General features: G+C 34.4%; 2 protein-coding genes across 2 annotated transcripts; one reads left to right on the top strand and one right to left on the bottom strand.

Annotated features, from left to right (window-relative positions):
• Nucleotides 1-970: 970 nt before the first annotated feature.
• On the bottom strand, nt 971-1,973 carry LOC118040854 (uncharacterized). The gene has a single exon (XM_035047897.2). The coding sequence runs from the start codon at nt 1,668-1,670 to the stop codon at nt 1,041-1,043; it is 630 nt and encodes a 209-aa protein (XP_034903788.1). The 5' UTR covers nt 1,671-1,973; the 3' UTR covers nt 971-1,040.
• Nucleotides 1,974-7,711: 5,738 nt separating this feature from the next.
• LOC118040860 (alcohol dehydrogenase-like 3) lies at nt 7,712-10,445 on the top strand. The gene is made up of 10 exons (XM_035047906.2): nt 7,712-7,886; nt 7,986-8,122; nt 8,224-8,273; nt 8,368-8,696; nt 8,865-8,947; nt 9,302-9,377; nt 9,478-9,539; nt 9,634-9,729; nt 9,882-10,043; nt 10,181-10,445. Exons 1-10 carry the CDS (start codon nt 7,712-7,714, stop codon nt 10,289-10,291), a joined length of 1,281 nt encoding a protein of 426 aa, XP_034903797.2. The 3' UTR covers nt 10,292-10,445.
• Nucleotides 10,446-10,888: the final 443 nt, after the last annotated feature.

Raw genomic sequence — 10,888 nt, 5'->3', positions numbered from 1 at the left:
CTTATGTCATTGATTGTGTATATTCATGTCATCTTCGTGTTGAATATTTCTTTGCGTTGAGCTCATACCTCAAGGAGGTCAGAAAAAAAGGGGATGGTCTGCGTTTAACAATTCAAGGCCTGTTGAGAAAACAAGATCACAGACAGATTTAACCCAGGGTGCAAGCCCAATATTTGCAATATTTGGCCCTCTTCAAAGTAGGCTTTATTGCTACCTTTTCATGTTGGCCTGGATTTCTTGGTGGATCTACATGTTTAGGTCTAAATCTGAGGGCCATCCATTTCCTTATAGAATTGGCCCAATCCCTGGTGCCCTGTTAATAACCTGAGAGATTTACAAGAAAAAGACATTTTATAAAATGTTGCCATTTCATTATTCTTTTTAATTTTTTGAGGTTGATGGGGTTGAATCTGGATAGGGTTTAAATAAATTGATCAGGGTCAGATAAACTATGTTTCATTAAGTTAATATTTTTTTATATTCATTTTAAAACTCGATCTAAATCAAACTCTTAGTCATGAATTTTTTAAATACAGGTTGAGCTGGATTAATGAACATTTTTATTTATATCTTGACGGATTCAGTGATAGTTTCATTATTACAAAATTCAAAATAAAAAGAATACATTTTTTGGGTTACAAGACCCCAAGAAATTGCCAGTGTTCACTGGTCTTGGCTCCAGCAGCAAGGGTGGTTCAACCACTGGTACCGCCAGCATCAGAGAGACCCCAGGAAACTTCACTTTGGAAGCTCGTATTCGGCCAACTGGACCCCAAAATGCTATTCAATTTTGGAAAAATATCTATTATAAATTCTGAATTTGTGGCCATCCATTTTTTATATTGAAGTAGCCATGTTTCACAAGACTTTTTTAGTCTTTTTCTCTGAGAATCACACTAATGATCTATGAGCAATGGAAAAGTAAAATAAAAATAAAAATGCGAATTGCTAATCTTTTCTCAGCGTATGATTAAGAAAATAAACTAGTAATGTAATTATAACATAAGACAGAGTTTTCATTCAAACTGTAACACTTCACACTAAATATCCACTAAACTATCTTTCTTACAAGAAGCATTCCTACTGCTGGATAGACTCCAAGAATCTGAAAACTCAACAGAAGACGCTGATGATGAGAACCCATTTCCACATTTGGCTACAGCTCTCACATTCTCGATCAACTCCTCTGTCCTAGTCTCCTGTGACAAAATCTCCACTAGCTGCTCTGGACTAATCACAAGCTTCACTTTCCAAAACCCATTATTGCTTTTGTCGTAGTTGTTGCTGTACCTAGAGAAAACTTCAGTGTATGATCTCTTTAACGCGCCTTGATAATCTAAGGACATCCTATAAGGTGCGGCAATATTGGATGCAGCAGCAACAGCTGGTATACTCTTTGACCTAACATGACCTTCTCTTACTATTTGGCCACCAATTTTTGAGTTGTGGAGTGGCAGTAAATAGTAAGACTGTCCTCCTTGAAGCTCTTCTTGTAGAGAAAGTGGTCTCCAAAATAGATCCTGGCTTGGAAAAAGCGCGTGGCCTGGAAACTCATTTGTGATGGATCCTGCTGTTATTGGTGTGTTAAACTCCAGGATGCCACCATTAGATGTCATCACCTTTATCACTCCCTCCGCCACTCCCAGGCCTCCAAATAGACAGTTTCCCATGCCCAAAGCAAGAAACCAAGCAAAAATACTAGTGTTTTTTTCTTAATGGATTTAGTTTAGTGGACAGGAAAAGAAAGTTTCTATAGCTAAAGCAACACAACTCTTCTCTTATAGCTCTAGGTTGGAGGGAATTAAAGCCTAAAGGAGGGAAAATGTGAGGATAGAGAGAAAAAAATAATCATTGGTGGGATTCTTCTTTAAGAGTTCCTCAATCAATCCCGCTAGAGAAACAAAAGGAACAAATTAAGAAAGAAGGAGAAAATGTGGCCACTACCACCGGCATCACTATTAGAATTTATTGCTGTGTATAATATATAGTTCAACAACATGTACATACACGGAAAACAATGATATTTATTAAGTTTGGCATGATGATGGTAGGCCATGCTCACATTGCCAGCAAAGTTGCAATTTCCTTTTGATCCTCCTGGGGCCCTTGTAGCTGGGGAATATATCATAGTTGTTTTATTAAAGATCTCAGTCAACATTCAATGGAGGAAAGCCAAGGGAGCTATAATCCTTTCTACTTTCTCTTTATGAAATCTTGGTCCCATAGGAGAAATTTTTGTTACCAAAGGGAAGGGATGCATCACCTTCAATAAGGGACATCCATCATCGTCTGGGATATCGCAGGTCAGATTTAAGGGACAGCTTAGTGATCTTCAAGAAAAACAAGTAATTCCTTGTAGGTATAATCAACACACTCTTCAATCCTCCAACATCTGATACTCGTCTTTCCAGACAATGTCAGTCTTCAAGTAAATAAAAACTTTGCCTTGCTTATATACATGTATAATGGGATATCCTTTGATCTCTTTGAAACCAAGCACATATGATTCAATCGCCAGGACATCAGGAATCATGTCTTCAAAATCTATTAGTTGTTAATTCAATTTAGTGGAATTCTCAGTGTATTCACATAAGACAAAAAAGAAATCCGAAAGAAAAGTAGAAGATAAGTGTATGATAAGAAGAAGAAATAGACATATATATATATATATATATATATATATATATATAAGTGGAACACTACTGAAATCCAGGAGAGTCGAAAGAGCTTCACTTTTCCATTAACTATTCAGGAAATATTCTCTTTTGGGGTTTGTGCCAGAACACCTTTTTATGAAATAATTAATATGGTAAATTAATTAGCATATAACATATCGTTAGAATTTTCAATTTCAGTAATTGTTTGTCCACCCGTGAGTCACTCAGAAGAATAAAACATTAAATATACATTTTTCAATGCATAATTTGAGTTTATGAAGCATGATTAATAACCTTAACAGGTGTTTAATGGGCAATTAATTGTAGATAATAAGGCTAATTGTATCTTGTATTGGATATATAATATCATATGGGATGGTTCTCTATTCAACCACTCTCAAGAAATGCTAGGATTTGATGATGGATATATAAACTCTTTCGAATCTCTCTGCGCACTCGCGATATTTACAAATTAATGTATATAAGAAATAGATTTAGTCTCGTAGTTATATTTGATTATAATCTTTTTTAGTGAAACAAGATTTCGATGATTTCTTTCAGTGAAAAAGATTTATTTATAATATCTGATCAGTTATAATTATATTATATTGTCTAATCCTATTGAACAATATATATATATATATATATATGAAAAAAATTTATCAATAAAAAGTGTTGATTTAACGGTTAAGCACTGTTATGTCCATGTAAAAAGTAAGAATACAAATTCGAACCTCAAGAAATGCATTTGTTGAAAGAGGAGCAACTACAAACTCCGAATGAAATTAATTTTATTTATTAAAAAGAATGTGATTAAGATATAGGGTTAGCACAAAATATATATATGAAAAATTTGCCATTCAGTGTTGTTGTATGAAAAAAATTCTTATCTTCGTTAAAAAAAAAATACAAAAGATTTATACATGTTTTTAGGTTATTCCGTGCAAGTGGTTTAATAGCTTATTTGTTTTTCTTTTTAAAAATATTTTCTTTAATAAGAAAAAGAAAAAGAAAAAGAAGAATATATTCTTATAATATGTCTACCTATGTGTTTTCTCGTGAAACCGAGGGAAGAACATCCAGGCAGGTGATGGTAATTTCAAACAAATGATAGGGACTGATATGTAAACAGGACTAACTAGGGCGTGATTGAAGCATAAAAGATGGTTAAAGTCCGCAACTTTTGAGCAGGAGAGGTTCACTCCTGACTGCCCTCCTTCCTTTCTAGACAAAGATGTCCCCCCTGATTGGTCTACCTAAAGTTCCAATAACTCAAAAAAAAGTCTTGCTGGTTTTTTCACAGATAACGACGGCCACCTATTTCCACATTTATTAGAACTATGATATAAAAATAAACAAGGTTTGGATAAGTTGATTAGAAATTCAAATGGAATTAAATTTTAAAATAAAGTTAATTTAGAATAAATTTAATTTGATTAAAAAAGTTAAACCGTGATCAAATTAAAACCCGTAACAAGGAATAACTTCTATAAAATTGCTTATTTCAATGTAAAACAATTACTAAGCTATAAATACTGTCTACAAGCATATTAATGTGATAAACTCAGCTTTGTGTTTCTCTTCATTCCCATCATTTTGATCGGCGCCTGAGAAGAAAATTGACTTCACTTTCCACCCCCCACCCCCCCTACTTGACATATATTTATAATTAATTTCCTTAAAAGAAAACAAAATACTAGATTTCTTCAGGGATGGTCTCAAAAGCCCTGTCTGCCACCTTGATGAAGAGTTGAGTCTACATGTCTCTGCTGCTGACATCTTCTCGATCAGCAATTGTGGAAGCTGTTGCTTTGTTAGAATCGTTTTTGTTCTCTTTGAACCACTTGTGTTATCCATGCTTACTGAAGTAGCAGAATGATCTTCACAAGCAACACCAATAGGCATGCCCAATTACTGCCATAACCCTTGATGATAAAAGATCTTGTGTGAACCATCTAGGTGTTGGTAAGAGCTTGGGACTAAAATATTTGTTTGCTTTGTGGTTTCAGGTTCGAGGTTCGAGTCCTGTGATTGCTTATATGATGGTCACTGGAGATTTATATGATCATTAACTTCAAGGCTCGTAGGATTAGATGAAGTGCGCGCAAGCTAATTCAAACATCCACGTTGATTAAAAAAAAAAAAGAAGACCTTGTGTGATCTAAGATTTTGCCATTAGTCTTCATTACCCTTAAAACATTTTCATGCCTTGTTGTAGTTTATTGAAAACAAGACTCTCTCTTGATGAGTTTGAGCAGCGCAAAGCCATCGCCCATGGTTGTTCAAATAGGTGGAGAGGACACACATAATGAAGTTGAGGGCTGGAGACATAATTGTGTGACGGGGAAGAAAGTGAGAAGCTGTAAGGGGACAAATGATGAAATATTGTTGCATCAAACGACGTTTTGTACAAGGAAAAGGTTGTTCATTTGTGAAGGACTTGAGAGAACATTACTTTATGTGATGAAAGGGTGTTGATTTGGATAAAACACGAGTTCTTTTTTTACAGTATAGTTATAATTATTTTTTAAATAATTTTTTTGTGTTAAAAATAAATATTATTGATATATTTTTTTATTTTTAAAAAAATTATTTTTAACATTAGCAAATCAAAATTATTTAAAAATATTAAAAATATTTTAATTTAAAAATAAATAAAAAATAAAATTTTTAAAACATAAAAAACAAATATATTCAGCTGAAAGATTAATGCATGAAAGTACGGGACTAGAGGAAATCATGGTATAAAAATGTGTTTAGGACATAAAGGGGGAGAATTTTGTCGACAAGCATGCAAGAGATGGTTCCAGGAAGGTGCATCTTTTGGCTTTTGCAAGAATTTTGCACATCCCTTCATGCACCATCACTTCTTCTGCAGTAAACGTGTAAAAACTGATTGATTAATGATTTTATTTTTTTTATTAATTGAAACTTGCTATCATAATAAGTTTTTTACTATAACAACAATTTATTTTATCTAAAAACAAATTCCTGGAAAAAAATAATTACATTAATAAAAAAATTATGTTTAATTAAAAATACACAATCTTTTCCTTTTTAATTAGTATCGTTAAAGTTTTTATGAATATTTTTTTCTAATTTCCATTACATTTTACTCAACGAATTACGCAGCTAATAAAAAAAAATGAATAAGAGAAAAGATTATTAAAAAAATTATTGTATAATTTTATTCATTATCTTTTTTATAAAATTTTTATTTTTTTATTATATAATTAAATAAAAATATATTTTAAAGTGCTATGCAACAGGACGCGAGCATTATCACGAAGTGGGCTTGTTTTGTAGATCTAAGACTTCAAAACCCATAGAATTTTTGCAAACCTGTAGTCGATTTTAAGCCCTTCCATAACTGCAGAGCCCAAATTCGAAATCGAATATGGGCTTCTTTTGTACAGCAAATTTCTCGGCCTCTCACATTTTTTTCAAAGAAATACTACCGGCGAGGTAGGAAGCTAGATATATGTCACGTATTTTATCTGGAGTGTCCGACTTCCAGGTTAATTCAGATTTTTAATTAGATTAGAGTATGTTTGGTAGTATAATTACTGTTATTTTTTTAAATAATTTTTATATCAAAATATATATTAATTATATATATTTTTTTTATTTTTTTAAAATTATTTTTGATATCAGCACATCAAAATGATTTGAAAACACTAAAAATATATTAATTTGAAATTAATAAAAAAAATTAATTTTTTTCAAAAACACTTTTAAAACACAGAAACAAACGGGTCAATATGTCAACTTTTTTTTTTTTTTAAATCCAAACCAATCTAGATTCTAGAAAAAAAAAAAAAAAGGGATTCCGTTATATGTTTAAAACTATAATATTAAGATCTTGTGAATTTTTTCCTTGAAATTTTCAAGGGTTGCATGCCTAGATTCATTTTCAATGATTTTAGTTCATTCATATAAGATTCATAGTAAGAGATGTGCTCCTTCGTTTAAGAAATAAAATTCCGATCAAAATTATAATGAATAGTTTTTTTATATAAATTTTTTAATTTGTCTTAATTTGACTAGACCAAAAAAATATAGATTGACATCATGGTTGTTGTTCTCATAGCTTTTTCACGGATTATTATATTTCTAGCAAGCTGCAAATAATTTCTTCGACAAAACATCTAATACTAATTGAGTTTTTTTCCATTGCAATCCAAACTCACACCTCTAAAAATGATCCAAAAATGCAATTTAACTCTATCTATCTATCTATATGTATTTTGGATGAGTTTTCACATTCCGGGATTAAGCCAACATCTTCAATTTAATTAAAAAAAAATCTTTTATGTACTTCAGGATTACAAAATTCATAAAAATTTTACTTCTCACGTCCTATATCAAGATTTGAGTGGATTTTTTTTTTAACGTGGGAGCTTTTGTAAGAGAAAAGAGAGACTAACAAATACATATATATTAAGGATAGAATTTCTAAGTTTGAATCATAATTCCAAAATAAGAGTGTCCCAACAAGGATTAGGATATCTTGTCCATAATTCAGAGTAAAGCAAGCATACAAATTTAGCCAGCATCCATGTTTTTTAACCAAGCTGTCTCTTTTTGAAGAGATTTTTACCTTTGATTGACTATATATATACGCACATTTATATATGCAAGTCAGATGTTCTAGTCCTCAACCCAAATTTCAGTATTCTTTTTCTTTTTTTTGTGTTTACTCAAAATAAATAATTTTCCCGCATTTCTCAAGTTGAACTCTTGTCCTCATCCTCGATTTAGACTACGCCAAAAAGCATTGCCCCTCGTTAGAACAATAATTTATCCTCAGCCAGAGTGCTGACTAGCTAGACACGCTAATTTGGGTTGAATTACTCGCTAGTCGCTTCAGACTTTTCTCAATAGTAATCCATGGTTGTTCAAGTCAATTCTAGCGTGCTGGTTTACTTTATTTAAGATCAGACAACGTTTACATCTCTTTTTAGCTAGCTAACCAACTACTATAAATATATGCATGTAAACACATGCATGCTGTAGTAAATATCAAACATACCAAGAGTTATCAAAACATGGCAATGCTCTTGCAAGCAAGAAGAATATTGACACAAACCCTGCCTAGACGCAACTCAAACTCATCTCAAGCCTTCGTCAAGTTACTAGGATCGGCGTCACGGGGATTGCACGATAATGTCCCGAGAAGTAAGTTGTTCGATCCGAATGCGACGTCAGGGAAAGTCATCACTTGCAATGGTAAGAATTGTAGCTTGGATTAGCATCCTGTGTTGATCGATCCCTGATTGAAACTTGCGTTATTGATTCGTATTTTTCCTTGGTTTTTATGGTCTCAAGCTGCCGTTGTTCGGGGTCCGAAACAACCTTTTCTTATGGAAACAATCCGAGTTGATCCCCCGAGGAAGATGGAGGTCCGAATCAAAATCCTCTACACTTCAATCTGCCACACTGATCTAAGCGCTTGGAAAGGCGAGGTAACATAACACTAACCAACTTTAACCTTAATCTACTTTGATGCAGTTTAAGTTCTTGTGCTGATCACAATAAATTTACTGACCTTGTCGTTGTTCTAAAGAATGAAGCTCAGCGAGCATATCCTCGAATTCTAGGACACGAAGCTGTTGGGTAAGACATGTTCCTAGTACTATTATTTGATCACTCAATGTCGTGTTTTCTATATTTCATTACCATTTTAAGGAGACTTGGATACGTTTTGTAGGCTGGTTGAGAGTGTAGGTGAAGGTGTCACGGACCTTAAAGCAGGCGACCATGTGATTCCGATCTTCAATGGAGAATGCGGCCACTGCCCCTACTGCACAAACAACACAACCAATCTCTGCCAGACTTACCGCGTCAACCCGTTCAAGAGTGTGATGGAAAATGATGGAAAGTGTAGGTTTTCTACCATGAATGGGGAGCCCATATTCCATTTTCTCAACACATCAACTTTCACCGAGTATTCTGTGCTTGATTCTGCCTGTGTTGTCAAGATTGATCCCAGTGCTCCCCTCAAGAAGATGAGCTTGTTGAGTTGTGGTGTCTCTACCGGTAAGAAACGGAAAATTCATTGATCTTTTCTTTTTCTTGAAGGCCTAGGCACCTAGCTCCCTAGTCCCTCCCATTATCATGTAGATATCAAAAATCTCTGGAGACTCACTCTGAATGTGTATTTTTTTTTAATCTTGGACATTTGAATATGATGTTGAACCTGATTAGGAGTGGGAGCTGCATGGAATGCTGCCAATGTACAAGCTGGATCAAGTGTGGCAATTTTTGGTTTGGGGGCCTTGGGACTTGCAGTAAGTGAATCCTTTCCATTTGCTTTTCTAGTCTCCCAAGAGAGACATGAACCGGGCATGCGAGTGTGGCAAATTTTTGGCCATGTTTTGCAGAACATTTTCCCCTCCTTTCAAAATAATTTACATTTTAATTTTATTTGAAATTAAATATGCTTTCAATAAATTTTATTGTCGACACAAAAATTCAATCTCCCATTCATTCTTTTTATTGAAATATCAAACAGAAAACATATTTTCATTCTATTCTTACAAGGCACTAGATATATCACATATCATGCTTTATATAAGCATATATAAGATGATCAGTAGAATTCATGAGAACATGAAGCTTAGCCTAAATTCTTTTGATCACAGGCTTCCGAAGGAGCACGAGCCAGAGGAGCATCCAAAATAATAGGTGTTGATATCAACCCAGAAAAGCTCAATAAAGGTATCCTTTTCATTATTGATTCTTCATATTTTCAATTCCCACCAGAAAAGAAAGACCTGACCTTCGAGTTTTATGGCAATGTCTTTCGATATGGTTGCAGGCAAGGAAATGGGAATGACTCACTTTGTAAACCCAAAAGATAGTTCAAAGCCAGTGCACCAGGTTGGCAACTCAAATATACATGGAGTTTTCTCTATCTTGGATTGCTGAGCATGTGACTGTTAAGTATTAACCATGCTAGCAAATGGTGTTGCAGAGAATCAGGGAAATGACTAGTGGAGGTGTGGATTACAGCATTGAGTGTGCAGGGAATTTGGAGGTTCTCCGAGAAGCCTTCTTGTCCACTCATGATGTAAGTCACTATTAGCATTTCATTGCTCTAGTTTCACCCTGTTTTTAGTGTGGGTGGGTTATTGTTAAAATTACTCGAGAACCAGATTGCGCATCCCTCGGCCCTCAAAGCTTGTCAATAATGTTGACATGTGTGGATTTTGCATGTGACAGGGCTGGGGAAAGACGGTGGTTGTCGGGATTTATCCCACTCCTAAAATGTTGCCTCTCCATCCAATGGAGTTGTTTGATGGTCGGAGCATCACTGGGACAACCTTTGGAGACTTCAAGGGAAAGAGCCAACTTCCTGAACTTGCCAAAGCCTGCATGAACGGGGTCAGTTTAACGCATCAAATTTCTCTTCTACATGTGTTTGCAATATGTTCATTAGCAAGCAAGTAGTTCGTACATAGAACTTTGTCGAGATCAAAATCATCGAGTTTCGTTACAAGCATGCTTTATTTTGTTTCCAGGTTGTGAATCTAGATGGGTTCATCACGCATGAACTTCCGTTTGAGAAGATAAATGAAGCGTTCCAGCTGCTCGGTGATGGGAAGGCACTGAGATGTCTTCTGCACGTTTGAGGTCTAACAGGCAAGCACTTGGAGGCAAATGGCATTGACATGGCAGCAAGTAGCTTGTTGAACATTTGTAATGTACATTGTACATGCATACAGAAGAAAATTGAAATTCGTTTATTAATTTCTGTCAATAACAACAACATTAGAGTTGTTTTTATGTTTGGGTAGCAAAACTGCAGTTTTCATATTTATTTTGTCTTGCAACCTTCTGAAATGATTATTGGATTAACATGGCAACGCCTATCACCTGAGAAATCAACTCCTATTGGATTAATGACTATTGGTTCAATATGAACAAACACAGCCAGTATCAAGTAAATTTGGAAAAAAGAACTGAAGCCATCTAAGTTATCGATTAGGTGAAGTTGGAACTGCATCAATAGCCATTTCTCATAAACACAAGTCTAAATTTAGTTTCAGAAAATTCTTACGGAATTTCAAGTATCGGAAACTGGTTGGAGAAGCTAAAGCTTCAGGGCGAGCTCAGTACATATTAGAGAGGAATCATACATTGAATCTTATAGAGCCTCGAAGTTCCATTCAACTCTATATGTCTAGAATAACCAAAAGATAAGTCCTATGATAGTAGAGATTCAAGGA

This window comes from Populus alba, chromosome 11 (assembly GCF_005239225.2).
Source record: "Populus alba chromosome 11, ASM523922v2, whole genome shotgun sequence".
Classification (NCBI taxonomy): Eukaryota; Viridiplantae; Streptophyta; class Magnoliopsida; order Malpighiales; family Salicaceae; genus Populus; species Populus alba.
The sequence above is the reverse complement of the archived record's forward strand: the minus strand, read 5'-3'. Positions and strand labels throughout refer to the sequence as shown.

Excerpts from the sequence above, each read along its gene's own strand:
- LOC118040860 (XM_035047906.2), top strand. The coding sequence starts at position 7,712 with ATGCTCTTGCAAGCAAGAAGAATATTGACACAAACCCTGCCTAGACGC. Across the intron at positions 8,123-8,223 it reads TAAGCGCTTGGAAAGGCGAG|AATGAAGCTCAGCGAGCATA; the intron begins GTAACATAACAC and ends GTTGTTCTAAAG. Across the intron at positions 9,378-9,477 it reads CCCAGAAAAGCTCAATAAAG|GCAAGGAAATGGGAATGACT; the intron begins GTATCCTTTTCA and ends ATATGGTTGCAG.
- LOC118040854 (XM_035047897.2), bottom strand. The coding sequence starts at position 1,670 with ATGGGAAACTGTCTATTTGGAGGCCTGGGAGTGGCGGAGGGAGTGATA.